The sequence below is a fragment of the Phoxinus phoxinus genome (assembly GCF_949152265.1).
Source record: "Phoxinus phoxinus genome assembly, chromosome: 10".
Lineage (NCBI taxonomy): Eukaryota > Metazoa > Chordata > Actinopteri > Cypriniformes > Leuciscidae > Phoxinus > Phoxinus phoxinus.
The window spans coordinates 33,039,482-33,065,203 of NC_136885.1; the positions used below are offsets into that span (position 1 = coordinate 33,039,482).

Consider the following 25,722-nt stretch of genomic DNA (forward strand, 5'->3'; position numbering starts at 1 on the left):
AAGCCCTTTCTTCAGAAAATGCAAAACTCTAGTTGGTAATTCATACATGCACGACTGCCACAGGAACATTTTTCACATGCAATCAGCTTGAGAGAGAGAGAAAAACCGAGATGAAAGCATATTGCATTTGCATGAGGGAAAAAGCTTTTGAGGGGAGAGATTTGCAATACTGATGTGCCAATAAGCAGCATAAATCGTTCTTTTATTTCAAACAAAAGCTCATATATCTCTCTGCAATCCTACTGAACAGCCTTGAACGCCAAACGTCTTGTGTTGTTGTACGATACTTGCCCACAAGTCTATTAACTCTTCGACTAATGTATTACTATTGGCAGCTCTATTGATATTCCAGTGCTTGGAGCCAGATAGAAATTCAGCTGTATTATACTGTTTGCTTTGTTTAGGAACTCTCTGGCAGTTTCTAACCACAAAAGTGGAATAAAACTCTCCAACAATAAGGCTTTTGAGGATTTTTTTTCTCTTCCTGCACTGATTACATTTAAGCAGTTGTGTTTTTGGAAGAGGAACTGTCAGGAGGAGAAAAAAGCCTGCAGACACTGCAATTATGTGTCTGTTTATCTGGTCTGCAGCCTGACACATTTTAATCTCACATCATATCAGAAGAATGCGATACAGATACCTGCACACTGACGGCTCGCAGGTGTTTACCTGTTTGATCCGGTATCGTCGGGTGATGATATACATCAGACAGCTCTTTGTGATTTTGGGATTCGCATAAAACAAATTCTCACAACCTGACACTTTCCAAACAGCATATCAAAGCAGGCCGCTTTAAATATGGTGTCGAACAGGTTTCTTACCGGCAAAGGTCAAACATCTTGTGAGAAAGTCGAGTGTGAATGAATGCACGCGTGTTTTATAGTTTGTGTTTTATAACTTTAATGCATTCAAAATAAAAATAAAAACAATCAGGGTTTGCTTAGACAAGTAGCAAACACTGCAAAATAAAATAAAGAAATCTCATTTGTACAAACTTCAAGCGTAATGACAATACGCAAGACTAGAATTGAAAACCAAATCAAAACTGGATGCAGTGTGAATAAAGCCTGTTAGCACACAACCCCGAATTGTTTTTTTAAATAGTTTCTAATATAAGAGCTGTTAGTGAAAGAAGACAGGCGATTCACTAAGCATTTCATGCATACTTTTTTTTCCTGCATGTTGCACCTTTATGCCACCTACTGGATGCAATTTATGAATAAAAAAGTTTCAATGGGGTTTTGTATAGATAAAACCATAGGGTTCCTGACTCAATTTGAAGAACTCTTTATGCCAAAAAGGTTGTATACGAACTTCTTTAAGGATGTCTTAAATGGTTGCATAATACTTTCATGTTTAAAAGTTATTTAGTGATAATGCTTATGAGCTGTTTAATTCATAAACATTATTAAAAACTAAATCCATAAAATGAACCCCTAAAAGGATCTATATATGAAACACCTTAAATTAACCCGTTCATGTTCTATACAGAACCTTTTTTGTGTATGTGTGAAAACATTTTAATTGTAATTCAGAAAAACAAAAACAAAAATGAATGAATTATTTTCTCATTTTAATCAAATGATTTAAATATATACACATATAAAAACTGAACATAAAAAATAACATTTTTTTCATATGCAGAGAGAAGCTGCTACAGTGCATATTATAAACTCGGGTTTAGGACACCAGAACTTCAGCTTATGAATGCGGAATTGAAAAACGTCACCCAGAAGATGACAGTCTCATACAGAGAAGTGCTGTTTTAAACTTTCAAACTTGAAATAAAACAACACTGGTTTGTTCTAGGACATGTTCAGAGGATGAAGCTGGTGAACAGAGCAGAAATATTGAACTAACAAACAAAATCAAGAAACCGTTTCGATTCAACCGCAGAACGTCAGTTTGCTTCAGCTCAAACACAGTTGACCAAACTCGCCTGTTCCTGTCTCTGTTTGTCCACGGCGCGGCCCATCGCTTTTAGAAAACACTCAACTGTCATTGTGGCGGTCTGGAAACACAAGAGACATGATTACAACAAAAACAAAGACTAAATTGTATATTCAAACCATTGTTTTTTCATGCACTGGTCAATTCTACGATTTTTTTGTGCTATTTTGCTGCAATAACTCTTTCAGACAATTTGAAAGAAAATAACCTAAATACACATTCACGTGTTTATTTTTTTACACATTGGCCTGGTTTCACAGACAGGGCTTAGATTAAGCCAGGATTAGACCTTAGTTCAATTACAACATTTAAGTATCTTTTATAAACGTGCCTTAGAAAAAACATTACTGGTGTGCATCTACAGACAAAACAATGACACCGACATATTTTAAGATATGTTTGTGAAAGTTGCTTTCAGTTAAAACAGCTCAAACATGCATTTTAGTCTGGGTCTGGGAAACCATTATTGTTTCAATGACGATACATATCTTTAAGGCGGTGATTTATTTCTCAGAAATCTCCACTTCAGCAGCTTTACACACACCAAACCTAACAGTTTTATTCATATCTATATTCTGAAGGGTTTGTTTATACGTCATTCGGTTGATTTATAGAACATTTCATCCCTAATAACATTTTATTTAAAATAACTTTTTTAGAAAACTTGCAATACAAAACAATTTACCTAATGTACTGTAATTAATCAACTGGGGAATTATGGTGATATCTATTAGTTAAAATTTTCACCAGTCTTAAATTGCTTGACAACCATAAACTTTCTAGAATTAGACTAATTAACTATATTACCGTACTTATTTAAGAACTGTTTATTATTAATCGTGAATATATATATTTTTGAAAATGCATCCTTTCATCACAGCAATAAGCATTTAAGGTCATGCATTACAGTATTACACGGCTCTGTGGAATACTTGATTCTGATTGGTCAATCGCAGCATCCAGTGGACGTTATCCCCTGATAACAACCAGTGATAACTGATAACGCATGCTCATCCGGGTAACTGAAGTCGGCGCCTTATGCTTGTAAGGAATGTTTTGCTGATAAAATATTAAAACTCAAATCAATATTTTGAGTACAATTATTTAATTATGTCATCCGGGTATCGCAGTCTCGCTCTCTCTCTCTCGTTTCATTCATTGTTTTGTACACTTAATAAGATAACAAACAGGTACGATTATAAAACGGTTTCATCTTACATCAATCTCTCTTATCCCCATAATTATTTATATGGCAAAATGCTGTGTAATAAGTGGTATGATTATACGGTACGTATCCCTTACATTTCTGTCTAGTTTTAACTTGCGCTTGCTAGCAACTGCTTTCTCCGTGGAAGCTTACGTTTAAATAGCTAATAAAATATTTCAACTCAACTCAATATTTCTCATCTAATTATTTACTTATGTGGCAAGCAGCCATGTAATCAGTGGGATAATGTACATCCAGCCGTTGTAATCTCAGAATAAACCCCTTCAGGCTGATGCAAGGCCGTCCTGATCACCCTGTCGAGGGTTACTCTGTGATAACAACCAGCTGGATGTACATTATTCCTTACTTACCACACTGAAGGATTTTAGACTAACAACACCCCATATTCGTGACCCTGGACCACAAAACCAGTCATAAGTCGCACGGGTATATTTGTGGCAATGGTCAACAACAATACATTGTATGGGTCAAAATGATTGATTTTTATTTTATGCCAAAAATCATTAGGATATTAAGTAAAGATCATGTTCCATGAAGATATTTAGTAAATTTCCAACCGTAAATATATAAAACATTTATTTTTGTGAGTGAATGTTGCACAATCGCGAACATAAATGCACAACTTTAAAGGAGATTTTCTCAATGTTTCGATTTTTTGCACTCTCAGATTCCAGATTTTCAAATATCTCTGCCAAATATTGTCATATCCTAACAAACCATACATCAATGGAAAGCTTATTTATTCAGCTTTCAGGTGATGTATAAATCTCAATTTCAAAAAATGTACTGGTTTTGTGGTCCAGATTTGTGGAAAAATCACATAACATTGTACAACAACGAGTACCTTTCCAAAAAGCGCATGAGCCAGAAATGGGATTTTCCTCAAGGCTCTTCCACTGAGTCCCACACTCCTCCTGTCCAGAAAGAGACACTTGTGAAATATATCAATTCTCAAAGACTTTCAGTACTGGTTGCGTCACCAGCAAACACTCACTGGGAGATGCTCCTCAGGCTTAAGCTCAGATGGGTCACGTCGCTCTCCATGAAGTTCATGGTTCCCAGTTCCTCCAAACTCAGCAGTTGCTGTCTGGGGTAGATGATCTGACGCTGCAGGGAAAGATCAAATCTCAATCGTGGAGCTCAGTGGAGGAATGGAGACGTTCAACAGTTAATGGAGCTGAACACACACTCACCTTCATGAGTTCCTCCAGACAAGACAGATAGATGTTGAATATGGCGCTGGCGCTCGGTGGGCCGATGTACTGCTTTATATCAGCTCTATCCACAAAGGCCAGATCGATCTTTTGCGTGACGTTGGATGTAGTGAGGATGACAACATTTGTGTGGCTGAATCAAGGAAACACTAGGTTTATATGAATATGAATATGCACAGGAAGCCCCAATTTAACTGCCTTAATATGAAATATCCCAAAATGGATCAGGTTATTCAATGGCACATAAAAGAGGGCAGGATGGCATCAGACGAAAAGGAAAAATATGGCAGAACAGGTTATTATATTTTGATGAAAGACTACAAAAACAGACTTATTTATTCGCAATAACCTCGACGATGAATAATGCACACAAAGAGCAGCAACGTGCATTAAGTAAATAGTCATTTTGATTTCAAGCATGCCTCTGTAGATGAAAGTGCAGCAGAGATGAAGAGAAACTGACCGTTTGATCTGGTCGAGCTGGGTCAGGACAGAATTGACCACCCGAATAGCATCAGACGGTTCTGTTCCTGCCTGAGATGCACTGCGAGCCGCTGTGAGACTCTCCACCTGACAAACAAGCATTACTGAACCCTCAGTGATCCAGCCTAGCAGAATTGCAATGTGTAAAGCAATTTAATAATACCTAACTTTCACTAAATATGGGTACCGGTATATACAATAGCAAGCAATTTAACACAAGATTTGGTGGGGGGGAAAAAATGCATAATCACAGCTTGCTCAAGTCACACAGAATAGCACCAGCCAGCTGATTTTTTTTTAATTATGCTGGGTACACACACCAAAAGATAATCGGGCCGATTTCCCCTCTTCCGACAATCCTAGCTATGTCCCGATTATCTTGATGGTTCTACAGATTATCTTATCAGATTTTCCCTTGGTGTGAAGTGTGTTAAAGGATTAGTTCACTTTAAAAAAAACTTTTGCTGATAATTTACTCACCCCGATGTCATCCAAGATGTCCATGTCTTTCTTTCTTCAGTCGAAAAGAAATTAAGGTTTTTGATGAAAACATTTCTCCATATAATGTACTTCACTGGGGACCAAACGGTTTAAGGTCCAAATGACAGTGTCAGTGCCGCTTCAAAGGGCTTTAAACGACACCAGACGATGAATAAGGGTCTTATCTAGCGAAACGCTATGTTGTGTTGAAAAGGTCACGCTTCACCGAGTCAGTGTTTACAAATGTACGGAAGGAGGACCATACACACATATTCAAATGTCTTTGTGTCAGTTTATCGTTTAAAATGCCCATTGCGTGTGTGTATCCTGGTGTTGTAATATTAAAAAGCCTAAAAGAAATTTTCGTCAGGATAGAAATGTTTTACTTTTCATAGAAGCGTGACCTTTTCAACGTAATTGCGTATTACATGAATTCACGAACGCGCATCACAGAACAGAGCAAGGCGAGCATTTGTGCTTATAAAACTTAAACGTTTTTATTTATTTTTTAAATGAGCGATCGCTTCGCTAGATAAGACCCTTATTCATCGTCTGGTATCGTTTAAAGCCCGTTGAAGCGGCACTGACACTGTCATTTGGACCTTGAACCGTTTGGTCCCCAGTGAAGTCCATTATATGGAGAAATGTTTTCATCAAACACCTCAATTTCTTTTCGACTGAAGAAAGAAAGACATGGACATCTTGGATGACATCGGGGTGAGTAAATTATCAGCAAAAGTTTTTTTAAAAGTGAACTAATCCTTTAAGAGTGTCCGAACCTGCTCGGAAGAACGTCGGAGCCGCGCCCGATCGCGAATCTTAAATATTCAACATGTTGAATATTTACAATCAGAAATCCTGATGTGTGGGGGGAACCCCGAGGACAAACGCGCGCACGTTCTTGGAGATTATCACGTGAAACTAAACAATATCCAATCAGAAAGTGAAATGATGGAAGACACGGTCATTCTCACACACACTTGCAGGAAGCTGAGTGTTAAGGGTTCAGGGAGGTTCAAAAAGGGATTAAAGAACTATTCCTAAAGAGAAAATAAATCCAATAAAGAATAAATAAAGACAATAAATATTGAATATCTTACTGTATAAAAGGTTCTGGTTACAATGTTTTTTTTCCACGTGAATTTTCTGTGAAAATCATTCCAAACACTTTCATCGCAAATTTCTTCCTACACATCGTCCGCTATGCTTATTTTGAAGCCTTGCGAGATTTTGTGAGATTTCCTGTGTTCACATTCAAGACTCTGGTTGAAAATCTGTTAGTGTGTGGTGTGTTGTCTTTGTCACATCATGGCACACCACACACTATAGGAGCAAAACGGTTAAATCTAGGATTTTTTGTCCTCATGTTTGTGGTCTATCCCATTTTGAAAATCTTATAAGATGTAAAAAATCTCTTGGTGTGTACCCAGGCTACCCAGCATTAGCTTATGTAGAAAACATGTATTTGACATCTAACTAACACACACATGTATATACATATATAATATTAATGTGACTACTTAACTTTTTCATGACTGTATCCTTACCAGTTGAAGTATATAATTATTTAAATACAGTTGCGTGCTGAACAGTGTTGTGAATTTAAAATGTTCACTTACTGTATTAAAAAACATAGTGGTAAAATATGTTGCAAATTTATTTCATTTTATTCCTAAAAACAGGGTGATTTTTTTTTCTGCCTGTTGACAGTATTATTTTATGATTTATGGATAGATAAAAAAAATACACTCAAAATCTCCTCTGGAAATGTATCCACAAATTAGTGCATATTTCATTAGATAATGCAATTTTGCAAGATTTTTCAAAATTATACCCTGATGCAAATTTTGACTAATTTTTTTTTAATATAACTAATGGTTTCATACATACAAGTAAAAAAGAAGATATGAATATCAATGTTTGTGTCCCTGAGGGTTAAACATTCATTATTCAGGACGGTAAAACACTTTTCTTTCATAAAACTGCTTTTGAATGATTGTACTGGAATTGAAATCAACACAAGACTGATTATCATTCAGACTGCATTATAATAAAATTATGGTTTATAAGAGGATTTGAATAACAGTGTTTCACCAAGGTTAAATAGACTATGGCCTCTCTTCTTCACTATGGTAATAACACTGTAAAGCAAGGGTTTATTGTTTTTATAAACCAGTCTAAGATGGTCTGATTGTCTTAGTAGGTTACAGCTGGTTTTGAGAGACCAGTCTGCTGTTAAGCGCCCAAAACCCCACTTAAACCATCAGACTTGACCAAAACACCAGTGGATAGCAGTTTTTTGGCTAACAATCCACCTTAGACAGGTTTAAGTGGCTTTGTTGAACATTGCAACTAAATAAATTACACCAAAGCCTTGGAATGTAACTTATTTTTTTCCAGGAAAATCAATGTAATATATTTTTGTTCAATAATATATATATTTTTTTTAATATGATTTTATGATACTATGCATTATTTCTAATTTTTATGAGATATTTATTCCATTATAAATAAATCTATAAACATGACTATTTTTCAATAAATGCACTATTTCACAAAAATAGAAATACATTTTTAAAATAGAGTGAAGGCCTTTAAAATCAATTTTTTTAAGTGAGAATAGTGGCATCTAAAGGTGTTTAAAAAATAAAAACTTGAGTAATATAAATATATAATATTTATATAAATATATAGAGAGGCTTTTGGATTCCCGTTGTGGTTTTTTTTTAGACATAATTTCTTTTTTTTATTAGGGTTTGCATTTAGATATATCATATTTGGACATTTTAAACAACAATTTTTTTGTAAAGGTGTAGATATATTTGCCAGGTAAGCATTTACAAATTTTGCATTATGATCATTTAAACATTAAAAATTTGTTAGAAAGCGAACACATGGAAAGCATTTTTGTTATTCTGTATTTGATAAATAAAAAATCTAACAAAATAAGGAATGGAAAGCGATAATTCTACATTAGTGTGCACTTTTTTCAGCACAGTGGCTGATTTGTAGTTTGTACCACCAAAAGAGTTTTAATATTTTTTCATATTTCCCATTAATTTCCTATGTCGGTCATTTCTGACTGAAGAGGCCCAGAGAGATAAAGGAATATTAATGATGTTAAAAGGAGAGTACCTCATCTATTAGGACAAACACCAGGGCATCTTTATCATCAATGAGCTCCTGAATCTTCTGAAACATCTTCGTGACCAGCTTTCCACTCTGTAAAACAGGCACACGTGTTCACAGCGTTTCAGACATGGATCTGAGGAAGTGCTTCAGATGTGACGGATCAAGCTGTACCTCTGAGAACCACTTGGAGAAGAGACTGTGGCTGTTGATCTCCACGAACTGGCTGTGCGCGTACCTGAGGAAATGCGTGAAGAACAATGGTGATGAATACAGCATGTTTAGCAGCAGCGTTTTTTATTTTAAGAAAGATGTCACACCTGCCAGACAGTCTAATGGAGAGTTTCTGAGCAAGTCCTTTACATAGAGACGTCTTCCCGGTGCCAGGCGGCCCTGAGGGTTTATGAGAGAACGGCAACTGTATAAACATGGCATGGGCAGCCGTTCAATGAAGACAGAAATTGCTGAGCTAACAAACAAGCTTTTATCGTCTTACCATGAAGCAACACGACACGATTCCAGGCAATTAAATTGCTGTCAACATTTTTGTCAGAGAAGAAAATTGTTGTCGAAACATAATCCAAGAGCTGGAGACCAAAGTAAAGACAAAGATCATGTTGATGCCAACAAGTAGGGATGGGCGGGATAAAAATGCAATGGTTGAAATGTGTCAACCGGTAAAGATTTAGCAATAATGCTTGCTTATACTGCTGTAGATATACAGTGTGTGCATGACTATCAGTTGGAGGATATGGAGAATAATGTGTCCCAAACATTATACAATTATAATTTATGTTTTCTAGATTTCAGTCTCTTAGCTCTGAGCTCAAATATGCTACCGTACTCCAAAAAGTGACTTAAATCTTGTGACCAAAAAGATTGAAATCTTTCTTTTCCAGGAAAATTAACCAAATATTCATATAAATATACATGTCAATATAAATATATATTGATATGCATTATGCAATATATGTTAAATGACCTCTACTGTGATATAAGATTTTGGTTATAGTATACTACCTACTTCTGCTAACAAGCATAATTCTGCTCATTTATTTCAAATCATTTCAAGATGACTGTGAATATACAGGTCTTACTTGTGTTTTGATGCCGTCCTCATAAATCAAGCTCTCCCAAATGCCGTGAAACTCAGCTGGAAGACATGAAGAAAAAGATGAAAATCAGATGAAGGTCAGACCACATGTAGCTCTCTGGAACAATGTATTATTTGTTTTCATGTCATGTCAGCTCCTTGGCTATTTTTAATGGTGAAAACAATACTTGAGTTATTAAAAATTAAAACAGAAACTAAATAAGATGAGACTACATTTGGATTAAACATCTTTTCAAAAGTATCAATAGAATAAAAAAAATTTCTCAGAGGAGTAGAAATATTACAATGACATACTTAGGTGTGTTTTCTCCTGATAGTAAATAAGTGTGTGTATGGGAAAAAGCGTGTGTATTGTTATTATGTTTATGTTCAGCATTAAAACAGGAAAGAATGAACCCTGGAAAAATATCCCAAATAATATAACCCAGTGACACAGGAGAGCATTAACTCGATTAATTAACCATTTTTATAGGAACAGTTCATGCTAAAAAATATATAATTCTGTCATTGTTTTATGCCCCCAAGTCATTTCAAACGTATTTATAATTAAAAAAAATTCATTAAAACAGACATCATCATCTTAGGCAGAATGTTTAAGCTGCTATTGATACACAATAAAAGCCGATGCAGATTTAAACTGCCAAACTCCAAAAAGGACCCAAAAATATATATATAACGTTGTCCATCTTTATCAGATCATCACAAAATGACAGCATACGGATTTGGAACAAGTAAATAACAACTGAACTTTAATTAGTTACACTTTATTTTAAGGTGACGTAGATCCATTACACTTACTCAAATAAGTACTGAGTAATATTAATTCATTACACGAATTTACTATAGAGTTATGGTTAGGGTTTGGTTTAGGGTTAATTATGCATACTGTTATTACTATAGTAAGCACATGTAGTAACACGTAACTACGGCAGGAATTTGTGAATGTGCTTGAAAGGGGCGTGTCATGCATAATCACCAGCTGGGAGGAGCCAATGATTGGCAGCAGATAGCCCCTCCTCCTCCTCTTCCAGAGTGAGCGTGCTCGGACTGTCATCATTCAGGGAAAAAACATGGATACAGAGGTTGTGAACCTTCAGATCCACAAGCTGCGGAACATATAAGAAACATCACGTCCATGGGCTTCAGACTGAAAGATTACGTAAAACCCTCCTTAAGTAAAATTCAGCATATAAAATATAAAGCAGAATGTAGTGTAAAACAGATGAAAAAAACACAAAAAAAAAAACAATTTACTTTCGGACCAGCTACATCTCCTATGGTGACTGACTCCACATTTTTGGCTAGAAATTCATCATCAAACTCCGTCCACTTGAAAGACCTTAAAACCGAGCTGTGTCGATCCAGCAGCGACAACACATGCGTCCTCACGTCAGGCCTCTTGGCTGTGCTGCAAACACATATTTATACTTTTTAAATGATGCAGAGGCAAATATATACATGTCAACATGAAACAGTGCTCACAGCCTTGCTTCAGAAATGTGACTTAGCCTATATCAAAAGAGATTTCACGTGCACTTTTTATTTTATGACTTACATTTTTTGTATTGATTTGTCACGTTTTGCTTTCCGTAACAAGTCTAATCATCCTATTCAGTTCATTCACTTATGAAATACCTCTGAGATTTCACATGAACCTCTATGTGCACATCAGGGCGGACGATGCCAACTTCAGTCATGTGATGATCAGAAATGTCCATTACTCAAAGTGCTATTGGCTGAAAAACAAAAAAACACAGTCAGAAGAACTTTACATATAATCTATTAAAATCTATAAATGTCAAATGTGATGTAACGAGGCAAAACCTATCAGATTTATATAACAACCCCCTTAGTGATCACTTGTTGGTTTAACTTAAAAAAGTAAGTAAACTGGTTGCCATAAAATTGAGCTCATTAAAATTAAGGATTTTAGTTCATAAAATTGAGATGGTTTAATCAACAGAAACTCAAAACAGTATGTTATCTGAACCACATTAATTATCCGAGTTGGTTTGACAACATAAGTTGTGATAACAAATCATGAAAATATTTTTTTACAGTGTTAACGTTACATATTTGTTAATCTGCCTCCAAGCAACCACCGAAAACACCTTAGCACTACATAGCATTAGCAACCACGTAACAATAACAATGTACCATGGTATTATTTTTCTGTTAGTATAGACTAACTTTATTTAACCATCCAAACATGCCGTATTCTCTTGGTCGGCGTTACGTCACAAATCATGTGACTTGCATAGCAACAAGCCGCCGCCATGTTCGAAGGGTAAAACAAACCGAAGGCTAAGCCCGAGGTCAATCAAAAAGGTATCTATTCACAGAAGTTTTGCTGTGGATTATGTCAGTTATGGATACTAACGGAGTACTTTGTATTAATGATGAATGATATCTGTGTATGCAAATGTATGTTTGTGGTGAGAAGTGAATGTAATAAAGCGCTTTGTGACTAACTTAACGTAGCTAACGTTACATGTCTGTGAAAGGCACCGGGGTCGGGAACCTTTTTGACCAAAGAGACATTTTTTCATTTTTGGATAATGCATTTTTCCAAAAGAGCCACAGTAAAAAAAAAAAAAACGGTCCATAGACAACTATAAACAAACAAATATTCAGCAAACAATAAATAAGTTGCAATATGGAATTAATTGTGCATGGCTTTCACTGTGAGGTTGAGTTACCAAGTGATGAGCATAAATCCTCTTTTGTGTGCGTGTGTGTGTTAGAGAGAGAGTGAATGCACACAGTATTTACATCTGCTGTGTTTACGTGAATACTCGACTTGGCATTTTGAAATATTTCTGTGTTTATTTGGCCGTTTAGGCGTGCAACCGAAGACAAAGGCTACTGTGCTTGCTTGTCCGTGTTGCGGTCGGAGCGCGCGCGCAGCGTCCTGTCAGTTCACTTCAGTTCAGTTTTTCTTTCGCGACTTATCGCGCTTTTAATATTTATTTTCACTATAAAGCACATCCTGTTCTTTTCTTTCTCATTAATTCATGTTTTGTTATCAAACATGCCGTATGTTTTGAAACAGCCTTTATTATCATAAACATCACGCGCGAATCACATACCGCACAGCATAAATGGTTTACGTTGTCTTACGTTCACATTATAGTTGTAGTAGATTGTGTTAACTGTCATATTTATTAACAGATCGATTAAATAACGAAAGAACTGTGGAATTAAACACACTCACCTCTCACAACAGCGACAGGCAAACTCGAACTTACCGCGCTAACGGTGACGTCACGCCAGCCTGCGCCGGAAACGACGCCACCTGAAGCCGGAAGTTAAGCATAGCGGCTAATGTTGTTGTTGCTGTAATGAAGAGCGGCAGTGAGACAAAAATACGCAGATTCTGAAGATTAAACCTGATTCTTATTTCATATAAGTAAAGACACAATATGGGGAAGAAGCACAAGAAACACAGACCCGAGTGGAGAGCGGTTGAAGGAGGTGAGTATTGGATATGCATGTGAAAATCACTTTAATTCATTCTGAGTGTTCTGCAAGTGCGTATGTAAATAGTCAGTGAATGCGATATATATCTGGTTTTTTTCATGCAAAACCTCACAAAATTGTATAGTTAATGATTGTTTATTCTGGGCGTTGTATAAGTGTTTAGTCGATCTTTAGATGCTACGGACTCCACAAATATGAGAATTCTCATCGTAAGACTTAAAAGACAGCTAACGTTATATATATTTCATGTTTACACCTAATTTATACTGTGACATATAAATGTATAATTTGTCAATTATTTAAATATTTAGTTATATTGCATTATTACTTTTTCTGTTCATTGTTGTATTATAATAATGTATTATTTATTCATTTATTTGTTATTTTTGTTAAATGTTTTAATTAAATTGTTATTTATTTAGTTTAAACTTATTTTATATTATTTATTTATTTAACGTTTCATATTTATTTATTATTTTAATTAAATGTTTTATTTATTTTCATATTTTTCTCATTTATTTAGTTTAATTAAATTTTGTATTATTTTTTTACATCCTCAATTTTTTTGCGATCCTCAGGCCCCAGTTTGAAACCCCCTGGTCTAAAGGATTATAGTGATAGTGTGGGTTTCATCTGATAATGCTGTGTGTAGCATATTACTGCAGGTTAATGATGAGAAGTGAAAGAACAGCAGAATTGTAAAGAGCAGAAATGTCATTAACTTCAACGCTTGTACAAAACATTCATGCACAGTAAAATGGAAAAAATTAAGAATGACTCTTAATGGCTTTGTGTGTCGTTTTTCAGACTATGAGGACAAACCCCTGGATAAACCCCTGAAGCTGGTACTCAAGGTGGGCGGCAGTGAAGTGACCGAGCTCTCCGGCTCCGGACATGACTCCAGTTACTATGACGACCGCTCTGACCACGAGTGGGAGCGGCACAAAGAAAAGAAAAAGAAGAAGAAGAAGAAATCAGAGAAGGAGAAATATGTAGATGATGACGAGAGGAGGAGGAGAAAGGTGAGTGAAAAGAACGACTCATAAACACTCAGAAGTCAAGCATCACTATTACTTAATGATTGCTCATGATTCCTTAAATCTTGTATATTGTGCACAGTATGAGAATATTCAGCATGCATATTCATCATATCTGCATGACCTAATGCTACTAAAATGAACCAGAAAATATATATTTTAGCCTTTTTCTTGCCTTGTTATTTGATCAGACTGCCAAAAGTAAAGACATTTTATACAAAATTGGATTGCTAATTTCATGTGGATAATTGGATGCTACTTGCTGTATTAAACAAGAAATGTGATAGAAATGTGATGAGGTTGTATGACAACATTTATCATTGCATAATGCACTGGTTTTCAATCCTGATCCTGGGGGGACCCACTGCTTTGCACATATTGTATGTCTCTCCTAGTCCTATCTCCAGTTTCTCTCTCTCTCTTAACAAGCTGATGATCTGAATCAGATTTGTTAAATAAAGGAGACAAAATGTGCAGAGCATTGAGTCCCAAGGACCAGGATTGAAAACTACTGACATAATAAAATTCACATACTATTTTTTATAGCTGTATAATAACCTTTATTCTTGATCAAACATATGTAAAAATCACATAAACTCACATTAAAGTGGGGTCTGACCCATACATAGAAACAATGCCCTGTAGGTTACATTGCACCAGGGCTATTTTAGTTAACTACAATCATAACTAAAACCATTAAATAAATTAAAAAATATTTACTTCATATGAAAAAAAGGTATAAAACCCTTTTTTATTGAATCTAGCTGCCAAGGCAAAATTTCTCATTTTCATTTAGTTTAACTTGATATAATACAAACTAGATAGACACATAAAATAAAAAAAAAAAAAACTAAAACTTTATCTAAAATGAAAATGGAAAATACAAAAATTAAAACTAATATTGAAAAAAATTGTACAAAATTGTACTATATAATAGTATCTAAAAACTAAAATAACACTGAATTGCACAGACAAAAAGCACTCACATTTACTTTAGAAAATGAAAATGAAAAAAAAAATCTGGTTACTTGCGTTCATCTAATTGACAAATTCTGTGTGTTTCATCCAGGAGGAGAAAAAGAAAAAACGTGAGCGAGAGTATAAAACTATTTTTTTATTTCGATTAGCTGCCAAGGCAAAATTTCAAAAGCAAAAGTTTAACTTGATGTACTAAAATAACTAAAACTTAAATAACAATTAATAAAAGCAAAATTACTAAAACTTTATCTTAAATTAAAATGGAATGGAAGTGTTTTAATTAATTCAACTATCTAATTACTAAAACAACACTGGATTGCACAGGCAAAAAGCACTCACATTTACTTTAGAAAATGTAAAAAAATTAATAAAATCTTGTTACGTTCATCTTACAAATTCTGTCTGTGTTTCATCCAGGAGGAGAAAAAGAAAAAACGTGAGCGAGAGCAGTCGGAAAGTGCCGCCAGTGGACCAGTGGAGCCGTTCACCCTGCCGAAGCCTGTGGAGGTAAGGCCACTGTACGCCTGCTTGATTATCAAGAGCTTAGTTGAGTGCTGTTGTTAAAGGAGTGTATTGCCACAGGTGGTTCTGGAGGAGAAGAAGAGGAAGCGGGACAAATTTGAATCGGAATCAGAGGCGGATGAATTTCATCCTGGAGTGAAAGTAGAAGTGGAGCAGCAAGCGGATCGACCCGTACGAGCCTGTCGAACTCAACAAGGTACAACTAGATCAGATTAAATATATGCTTTAATACATTAAAAGTAGTTTAATAAATACTTTAGAAGTATTTTTCATTGTTAGTTCAGTTTGTAGTTTACTAATGTTAGCAAATGGAACCTTATTGTGAAGTTTTATAAATATATATTGACATCAAAGTTTGAATCCTTAAATAATATATGGAGTTATAATTTTTTATTTGGAATAAATCATACTAAAAACTACGTTTACAATAGTTTCTATTGCTTAAATAAAAATTAATTTTACTATTCTGAAGCCTCAGTTACAAATGTATTATAAGACAAATCATAAATGGATTTCAAATTACAGGTGACACTCCAAAAATTTGAATATCGTGCAAAAGTTCATTTATTATTTGAATATCGTGCAAAAGTTCATTTATTTCAGTAATTCAACTTAAAAGGTGAAACTAATATATTATATAGACTCATTACATGCAAAGTGAGATATTTCAAGCCTTTAATAAATTTTACCTTTTAAGTTTAATTACTGAAATAAATTAACTGTAGCACGATATTCAAATTTTTAGAGTTTCGCCTGTATTTTTCTCATTGATTGTCTTTTTACCGTTTGGCTTTTCCTAGAAAATGAATCCACCCCTCGCCAGCAGCTCTTGGAGCATTTCCTGCGTTTGCTTCAGAGGTGAGACCCTGCAAAAAGCAGATCGCATTGTGTCATCTAATCTTCATCTTTCCTCATATCTGGAATATACGAGGACAATCTTTCTGTCTCAACAGGAAAGATCCACACGGATTCTTCGCCTTCCCTGTCACAGACGCCATTGCACCTGGCTACTCCATGATAATCAAACATCCCATGGACTTCAGCACGATGAAGGACAAAATTGCTGAAAATGAATACAAAACTATCACAGAATTCAAGGTACGCAAGTGTCCGGCTACAATCTTCATTTTCAGATTCTTTTTGGAACTAATAAAATACAGTTGAAACTCAAAAAATTTGAATATCATGAAAAAGTTCATTTATTTCAGTAATTCAACTTAAAAGATGAAGCTAATATATTATATAGACTCATTACATGCAAAGTGAGATATTTCAAGCCTTTATTTATTATAATTTTGATGATTATGGCTTACAGCTTATGAAAACCCCAAATTCAAAATTAGAATATTGTGAAAAGCTGTAAGCCATAATCATCGAAATTATAACAAATAAAGGCTTGAAATATCTCACTTTGCATGTAATGAGTCTATATAATATATTAGTTTCACCTTTTAAGTTGAATTACTGAAATAAATGAACTTTTGCACCATATTCACATTTTTTGAGTTTCATCTGTGTTTTAGTCCACCGAAATTACATTATTTTACAATGTGACTATTTTGTATCTGAATCTGTGGGTTTGACATCTCCAGGCAGACTTCAAGCTGATGTGTGACAATGCCATGGTTTATAACCGACCAGAGACGGTTTACTACAAGGCCGCCAAGAAACTTCTCCACACGGGATTCAAAATGATGAGCAAAGTAACATTTTTAAAGCACTTTGTTTTTGTTATTGTTTTCCTTTGTTGATCATCGTCCAGTTCATGCGTGCCATCATTACCATTCGATTCGGAAGCATCTACAAATCTAAATACTTGGATCAAAATGAGTGTGATATATATATACAGTATGGTCAAATATCTGAGACCACTAGTGAAAATGCTGCTGCTTTTTATTTTATTTTTATGAAACATTTTTCATTACGAATCAGGAAAAGAAAAAATCAACATGATTCAAGAAAGTTCCAAAAATCTTTTGTGTCCGCCTGTGAATGGAAGCAAGAACATTTCCGGATTCCCACGGTCGGAAATATCAGGGGATTTTAAAATTGTGATTGAGGCCTGGAAAATTATTCACATTTAATAAAATCGTAAAAAGTGATGGGAAAAGTCTATAAAATATATTAATATTTTTTTATATATATATATAAATAATTTAATATATATCAAATATTATTAATATAGTATTATGTAATGTATTATAATATATTTTAAGAAAATATTTTTTGACTAGATGTTGCTCTTTGTGACCTAGAAATAAAAAAGAATCAGAATCTTAAATTTTCCTAATTTTATTCTATATTTTTCCCTAATTTTATTATTTTTTCCAAAATCCTAAAACTGTTAATTTTTTTCAGGATTACATGGAGAAAAAAATCACAGACTTCAATGGCGTGTCAGACCCTCCTCTTGTTTTATTGCATTAGTAAGGTGGTTCATTTTGAGCAGTCGACGTGATCAATTTGGCTCGGGTGCTCTGCGGGTTCAGAGACGAGTATTCCCATTATCCAATCTCTTTTTATATCAATCCATCCCGTGTTCGACTCCCATCTTCATGGCATACCTAAGACCTCCCGCAGGAGGAGTAAATGGGTGCTGTGTTGCTCTATTTGTGCTCTGTTCACAGGAGCGGCTGTTAGCTTTGAAGCGCAGCATGTCTTTTATGCAGGACATGGATTTCTCTCAGCAGGCTGCCATTTTGGGTGATGATGACATCACACCTGAGGAGCCGGTGACGGAGATCATGCCAATCCACACGGAATACCCCAAAAAATCCAAAAAGCAGCCCATCAAAGAGCCCATCATCAGGTAAATCTCCACCGCACTTGTTTCTGAACGCTCCACATGATTCTGAGTGTGTGATTGAGCAGATGTGTTGCTTGTGTAGTGATCTGTACGAGCTAGAGGGCAACGCTTGCAGTGTGACGGACAGCACGGCGGAGGAGCACGTATTGGCACTGGTGGAGCACGCGGCAGATGAAGCCCGGGATCGAATCAACAGTTTCATGCCAAATTCTAAGGTGCTGCCCTTTTGTGTTATTTTATAATATATATTATTTGCTTCTTCTTTTTTTTTTAACAACTGTTTATTGAGTTTTCTTTTTTTTAAGTCAAGAAACACAAAGATACCAAGCAAAAAGCAACTATACAAATCTAGAACCCACCCCATCCCACCCCTGGTAGACTACGAGAGGGATAGAAAAATAATAATAATAATAAAGAAAAGAAATGACAAGTTCAAATATAGTATATATTATTTCCTAATGCTTTCAGCTTCCAATGAGATTGTATTCTTATTTCTATTGTTCCATGTTAAGGGTTCCTATTATGCTCCTTTCTTTTTACATCTTCAACTTTCTTTAGTGTGTTTGAGCATAAAAAAGGTCTGAAAAGTTACAAAGCACAAAGTCCCTCCAGCGGGAGTTATTCTCTATATCAGTGTCACTGTTTCTGAACTCCCTGAAAGGCCTCCATTGTAGTCTTGAGCTTTCCCAAAAACACTCAAAGCACTTGACCAATCACAACACACTAGTCCAGCTGACCAATCAGAGCACATTGCGCTTTGTGAAAAATAAGGTGGGTTTTTTTGCATTCAATTGTATGAAAACCTATTCTAGTAGACATATTCTTTAATAAATTTGCATGAAATACTAAATAAGCATTCAGCAGATTTTCTCCCATAATAGATTTTGTCTGGGCTGTACTATAACTTACTGTACTAATATTTATACCTATTAGTTGAGAGACACAGTTTACTTGCATCTATGCATTTGGCAGACACTTTTATCCACAGTGACATATAGTACATTGCATTCTAAATTAATTATTTTTGCATTTCCTGGGAATCGAACCCATGACCTTGGCATTGCTAGTGCCATGCTTTACTGTTTGAGCTACATAGATGCAGATTATTGTAATATAACCAAAACTTTTATTACCCCCTAACCTTAACATGTGTTTTATTTTGCATGTAGATTGGTTACCTTAAAAAGGACTCCGAAGGTTCCCTGACTTACAATGTTGTAAATCAAGATCTTGAAGGAGAGGGTATGAACATCACACTGTTTCAGCTTCTATTGCTTTGTATAGCATTGGTCTATATATGTAGCATATAGCAATGAGCTGGTAATTTGCTCGCAATTATGCACAATGATTTAGAAGAAAATTAACCCTGTTAACTGACATATAAAATAATAATAGTCAAAAATATTTTTTTTAATTGAACAATTTATTGACCTTTTAGACAAAATATAAAATCAGTTGTCACTCTATAGCACCCAATAATGTCTTCGTAAGATGATATATTTAAATTATTAGTTTTATGATCTCTGTAATTTGTATTGTGGGTGTCAAAACATTTAATGCAAGGCAATACAATGAGGATTAAGAGATGAACAAATAAACATTCTTTAAAATGGCTGATTTGAACATGATTTCCCCCACAAAAAATATTCATGGATATTTAAAGTTGCTTCAGTCCAGTAAGTGTTCATCTTGAAATATTACTAGTTATTCTGAACGTTTACTTTACAAAAATCATTAAAGATTTCACAGAAATAAAAGACATGTGAACCAAGACCTGAAGATGGACATTTTTACATTGATACTAAAATGCATTTTACTTGTTAAAAAAGTATGAACTATCAATCAGACAACCGAAGGCATGTAGTAGATTGTGTGCAACAGGTTTTTCAGCAACGTTTTGATCATGTTGATCATTTAGAGGCCTTAGAAATGTGCATAAAGTAGCTTTATATGGTTAAAAATGGCACTTCAATGCTGAAAGGTAGCTAACCCTGTTGAAGAAAGTTTATCCAGAGGAATAATATAATTTGTCTCTCTGAAGAAAATATTGATTATTGTTTACAGAGGAAGAAACTCATCCTGTAGATTTGAGCTCTTTGGCTAATAAGCTCATACCTGGACTGACGTCACTGGGGTTTAAAGACGACAGGAGACACAAAGGTAACAGATCTTCTATTGCCACGTGCATTAATAATATTTTTAAGGTTGTGAATCACATTTAGTACTGACTCTAAATTGCTAAAAAGAGTCGGTAATTAAATCATTAAGTACTCTCTTAAGAACTAGCATTCGAGGGGTAATCGGTCTTATTTTTCAGATTCAAATTAGAAATCTACTTTTTGCTGTAACTGACTTAAAAGTTATGACCAGTTCTATAGAAAAAAGTAACTTGTAAGACCAGTTTATGCAACTCACCACAGAATCACAGCCATAATCTTTACATTTATGATTCACATCATATGATGCATGTGTCTGTCATTGCAATTTTGTCCTGTTGTTTTGTTTCAGTGACGTTTTTGAGCAGTGCGTACAACACTCAGACCCTTCAGAACAACTCTGTCTATCCTGACCTGCTTCCAGAGGAGATGGACATGCTTTACTCCGCTTATGGAGACGAGACCGGGGTCCAGTGCGCTCTCAGGTGTTTGGTCCAAACCTTCGGCTCAGAAAAAATCTGTTGCTTTTCACTTGACTCAGTTGATTGATGGGATTTGTGTGTGTGTGTGTGATTTAGTCTGCAGGAGTTTGTTAAGGGTTGTGGAGGTTTTACCAAAAGGCTTGTGGATGATTTGCTGGATAAAATGACGGCTGGTGATCACTCGAAGGCTGTCATTCAAGTCCGACAGGTAGTAAAAAATCTACAAAAATGTCTCTTTTGACCAGCTACTTTTTATGATCATGGTTTTTAATCCTTCTAGTTCTTAGTGTTTTGTGAACAGTAAATTCCAGCAATATACACTACTGTTGAAAACGTTATTTATTAAAAAAAAATTGCAAGGACACATTAAATTAATTAGACTCTAACAAAAGATTTCTATTTCAAATAAATTATGTTCTTTTGAACTTTCTATTCATCAAAGAATCTGACAAAATGTATCACAAAATTTACATAAAAATATGAATCAGTACAACTGTTTTCAACATTGATAATAATCAGAAATGCTTATTTCGCAGCAAATCATCATATTTGAATGATTTCTGTAGGATCATGTGACTCTGAAGACTGGAGTAATGTTGCTGAAAATTCAGATTTGATCACAGGAATAAATTATATTTTAAAAGATATTTAAATAGATTGCAGCTATTTTAGATTGTAATAATATTTAACTGTATTCTTGACTAAATAAATGCAGCTTTGGTGAGTAGAAGATTCTTCTTTCTAAAACATTAAAAATCACCGACCACAAACTCTCTAAATAGTAGTGTACACATTGATATATTGTATTATATAATATACGCATATAAATAATTATAACATTTTATAATGCTGTATTTGTGTTTCAGAAAAGAAACATGCCGATTGATGACACTAAGTCTAGTTTATGTGGCATGCCGGTAAGAATTATACATATTTCATGCTAAAGGTTTCAAACTTTTAAGGTACCATTTAATGAGATATTCTGATTGGTGCGTATAGGGAACAGATGAAGCCGGCTCAGTGCTTGATTTCATGTCCATGAAGAGCTACCCGGACATGTCTCTAGATATGCTCAACACATTAAGTGAGTCATATATTACACATCAACACCTCACGACTGTAAAAGACGTTGTTTGTTTTTGACTTTTTGGCGTTTTTCCCGATCTGTAGGTAAATGTGTGAAGAAGGAGCCGGATCATGAGGACGGTCATCAGCACTTTGACGACACAGCCAAACTCTTGCAGGAGTTCCAGGATGCAGCGGTGGACCGAGTCGGATCACGACCGTCCTCCAATCTCTCTTCCCTGTCAAACGCTTCAGAGAGGGATCAGCATCATTTAGGTACTGAGCCACATTTATAGTTTTATACATCACAGGCATTAAATGTCAGTTACACTTTATTTTAAGGTGTCTGTGTTACAGTGTAATTATATATTTAAGTACTGAGTAATATTAATGAACTACATATACTTACTTTAGGGTTAGGATTTGGTTGAGGGTTAGTTGTATGTAATTATGTATTATTTACTGTTATTCCTATGGTAAGTGCATGTAACATATGTAACAAGGATTAAAATAAAGTGTTACAAATAAGTCTTATATATCCCCAGAATGTGTATGTGAAGTTTTAGCTCAAAATACCCCACAGATATTTTTATATAGCATGTTAAAGTCGTCACTTTTTGAGGGTGAGCAAAAACGCACAGTTTTTGTGTCTGTTCCTTTAAATGCAAATGAGCTGCTGCTCCCGGCATAAGGGGGCGGAGCTACAACAGTTTGTGTTTTTTTACTTCACACACACATGCACTGAAAATGTAAAAACTTTTAGCCTTTTATGTTCAAACCGGAGTCGGACAATGATGGAGAGACTCGAGAAGAAGTGACAACATGTAGAAGCAACAGGACATTTCTGAATGGTTAGTTGATGAACTTATGCAGGCAGCTGTAGTTATCTTCTAGTCATTGATTAGCATATTCTGTCTTGATAATCTATAAATCGCGTCCAGGGGGTTGAGTTTATATAATTTTTAGGGTTAGTGATGTCACTAACCCGGGAGGAATGTCGTGTAGTCCCAACCAGCCGTTTGTTGTAAGTCCTTAAAAAACTATTTCTTTAAAAGCAAAAATCTTCCTTTGCTTTGAACTTTTGAGCGACGTAACTTTGCAGATGTTGTTTATGCTCAAACAGCAACATTACACACTAAATAAAGTTAGAAAAGTAAAATCATAATCAACCGCCCCTTGTAAAAACCACCATCATGCCTTCCTTGTGAAGCTCCAATGACTGTTAACATATTTTACTGGATTGCACAGTTTTTATTGTAAATAGACTAAATTGTAGTCTTAATTAGTTGTAATTTATAAATGCTTTTGAATACAGACCTATTGATCTCTTTTTTTAAAGAAGACACTCAGCAAATTATTGCAGAAGTGAAGGTAAAAAGCTAAATATATATATATATATATATATATATATATAAAAAAATCATTTGTAAGATTGAGGTTTCGTCAGTTCACAATCGGTTCGTTCTTTAGGATTTAATAACTTTATTTGACAAGCACTTTGATCTGTAAAACTTTGCTTTTTACATTTACAGACAGTTATATTACTCACTGCATGAAAGGCAATATCCAAACTTTTCACTTTAACAGGTTGACTGATGTATTGACTGAATGTATTTTAGAATGTTTGTATTAATCATACATTTCTTTTATAGGTTTTATGTTAATTGTATGACTTTTGTTATTCACTTTGTTCTCCCCCTTGAAGATAACCTTGCTACAGACATAATAAGTAAATAAATATTGCTGGAAATTTTAAATGGACTTAGAACTCATTTCAATGGTTTTTGGTGGTCATTTTGTCAATCGTCTGAACAACAGTGTGGGAATTTTTGGGGTATGTGCTTAAAAGAAATCTTAATTTTCCTGAATTATAACTTAAGTTTGTTTGTTGACCGTGACCAGGAAGTTCACCTCATCTGGGTGTCGGAGATCAGGCCGAGATGGTCCAAGACCCGTATGAGTTCCTGCAGTCTCCAGAGCCCGGCTCCACCGCCAACAGCTGATGTTCCCCGACCCGCTGTAATTATCTGCTGTTGTAAAGGACTGTAAGCTTGTACAGGTTCATGTTTTGTTTTTAAATAAAAACTCTGTGACTGATTTCCTTTTTTATATGGTTGTTAAAGTTTTTGTTCCCGATTCATGTTTGATCTGTAGGAGTTCACATTTATGCTGTATGGTGGCTTCTCTTTTTCATCTTATGAACCTCTAGGAAGAAGCATTCGCATCTTGTCCTCCAATAATACTGGGATTCTCAACTGGTTTTGCTTCAGGACTCATTTTACAAGCAGCAGCCCAACAAAGGGCCAGAAATGTTTAGTGTACAAAAGCAAAAAACAAAATGTCTTTATAGATGGTTAGTCATTGCTAAATGAGTGAAATTATTTTTAAATTCACCCCATGTTCACTTCATTGTGATGTTGTGAAAAAAGGCAAGTTTAATTCATGCACAATGTCTCATTCAAAGTGCTTTACATAAAAAGTAAAATAAACAAAAATCATAACAGATGCATGAAACATTTAAAATTTGTATTTTTAAAAAAGTATTACAAACAAATATCAAGAAGAATACATAAACAAGGCAATACAATCAGTAGTACGCACAGTGCTCACTCATTAAATGCACAGATTAATTTTGAGTTTAGTATTTCATGCAATGTATTAATAATTAAGATATGCAATGGGGGACATGGAAATATTCTCTATAATTGACTGCAGTGTAAAAATGTGCTGAGCTCTCTCATGTCTTCAAAGCGCTTTCATCGAGAGTTCTCATTTGCATTTGGCTTTGCATTTTCTAGTGGTAACTAGGTAACAGTTAAAATCTTCCACCTCTGAGGACTTCCATGTTCTGTAGTTATATTGTTTCACAATGTTTGAACTTTTCAATATCAAATTACAGTCACACAATAGTCACTTCTTTTTAGAAGTTTTAAATGGATAGTTCACCCTAAAATCATCTACTCAGCCACAAGTTCCAAACCTGTATGAGTTTCTTTGTTCTATTGAACACAAAAGACATTTTGAAGAATGTTGGTAACCAGAAAGATGATGGTAGCTAGCTATTGACTTTCATAGTATTTTTTTTTTTGTCAATGGCTACCGTCAAATGTTTGATTACCAACATTCTTCATAATATCTTCTTTGCACTTTTCTATGGAAGCTTGTTTCCGCCACTGAATTAAAAAAGAAAAATAATAATTGCGACTTTTTATCTCACAATTCTGACTTTTTTTCTCACAATTGCTAGATATTAAGTCAGAATTGTGAGAAATAAAGTCGCTATTGTGAGAAAAAAAGTCCGAATTGTGAGATAAAAAGTCGCAATTATTATTTTTATGTTTAATTCAGTGAAACAAGCTTCCATACTTTTCACTGTGTTCAACAGAAGAAAGAAACAACTTGAGGGTGAATGACACAATTTTCATTTTTGGGTAAACTCTCCCTTTAATTCCACTTTCCTTTGATTTAATTTCCTCTTAAATGTTTACATTTCTTTGCGGTCTTTTGTTGTTGTTAATATGAGATAAATTCAAAAAAGCGCATTCACGTTTCAGTTTCCACAGCAAAAGCTCCGAGTCCAATTTTATGCCACTTAATA

At 34.8% G+C, this 25,722-nt stretch overlaps 2 protein-coding genes across 4 annotated transcripts; one reads left to right on the forward strand and one right to left on the reverse strand.

Moving 5' to 3' along the window:
- Positions 1 to 879: 879 nt before the first annotated feature.
- trip13 (thyroid hormone receptor interactor 13) lies at positions 880 to 12,902 on the reverse strand. Of its 2 annotated transcripts, none has more exons than XM_079625654.1 (14): positions 12,847 to 12,902; positions 11,234 to 11,334; positions 10,853 to 11,006; positions 10,575 to 10,704; positions 9,582 to 9,637; positions 8,981 to 9,071; positions 8,805 to 8,877; positions 8,659 to 8,722; positions 8,491 to 8,577; positions 4,856 to 4,962; positions 4,372 to 4,525; positions 4,173 to 4,285; positions 4,023 to 4,092; positions 880 to 2,011 (listed from the first exon to the last, which is right to left on the reverse strand). In XM_079625654.1, exons 2-14 carry the CDS (start codon positions 11,314 to 11,316, stop codon positions 1,916 to 1,918), a joined length of 1,278 nt encoding a protein of 425 aa, XP_079481780.1. In that variant the 5' UTR covers positions 11,317 to 11,334; positions 12,847 to 12,902; the 3' UTR covers positions 880 to 1,915. The 2 variants fall into 2 exon arrangements, with proteins under 2 accessions (XP_079481780.1, XP_079481779.1); XM_079625653.1 differs by having other exon boundaries at positions 12,813 to 12,901.
- On the forward strand, positions 12,267 to 24,233 carry brd9 (bromodomain containing 9). 2 transcript variants are annotated; one of them, XM_079625651.1, is made up of 17 exons: positions 12,267 to 13,072; positions 13,886 to 14,100; positions 15,511 to 15,600; positions 15,676 to 15,811; positions 16,416 to 16,473; positions 16,569 to 16,713; positions 17,208 to 17,318; positions 18,303 to 18,424; positions 18,504 to 18,636; positions 19,591 to 19,663; positions 20,486 to 20,581; positions 20,930 to 21,062; positions 21,156 to 21,267; positions 21,926 to 21,976; positions 22,059 to 22,143; positions 22,230 to 22,400; positions 24,027 to 24,233. In XM_079625651.1, the coding sequence occupies exons 1-17, from the start codon at positions 13,021 to 13,023 to the stop codon at positions 24,125 to 24,127; spliced, it is 1,884 nt and encodes a 627-aa protein (XP_079481777.1). In that variant the 5' UTR covers positions 12,267 to 13,020; the 3' UTR covers positions 24,128 to 24,233. The 2 variants fall into 2 exon arrangements, with proteins under 2 accessions (XP_079481777.1, XP_079481778.1); XM_079625652.1 differs by having other exon boundaries at positions 18,306 to 18,424.
- The last annotated feature ends 1,489 nt before the right edge of the window (positions 24,234 to 25,722 follow it).

Coding starts and splice junctions, on each gene's coding strand:
- trip13 (XM_079625654.1), bottom strand. CDS start 11,316: ATGGACATTTCTGATCATCACATGACTGAAGTTGGCATCGTCCGCCCT. Junction 9,072..9,581: donor AGGACGGCATCAAAACACAA/GTAAGACCTGTA, acceptor TTTGGTCTCCAG/CTCTTGGATTATGTTTCGAC. Junction 4,526..4,855: donor CAGCTCGACCAGATCAAACG/GTCAGTTTCTCT, acceptor TCCTTGATTCAG/CCACACAAATGTTGTCATCC.
- brd9 (XM_079625651.1), top strand. CDS start 13,021: ATGGGGAAGAAGCACAAGAAACACAGACCCGAGTGGAGAGCGGTTGAA. Junction 14,101..15,510: donor ACGAGAGGAGGAGGAGAAAG/GTGAGTGAAAAG, acceptor TGTTTCATCCAG/GAGGAGAAAAAGAAAAAACG. Junction 20,582..20,929: donor AGACGACAGGAGACACAAAG/GTAACAGATCTT, acceptor GTTTTGTTTCAG/TGACGTTTTTGAGCAGTGCG.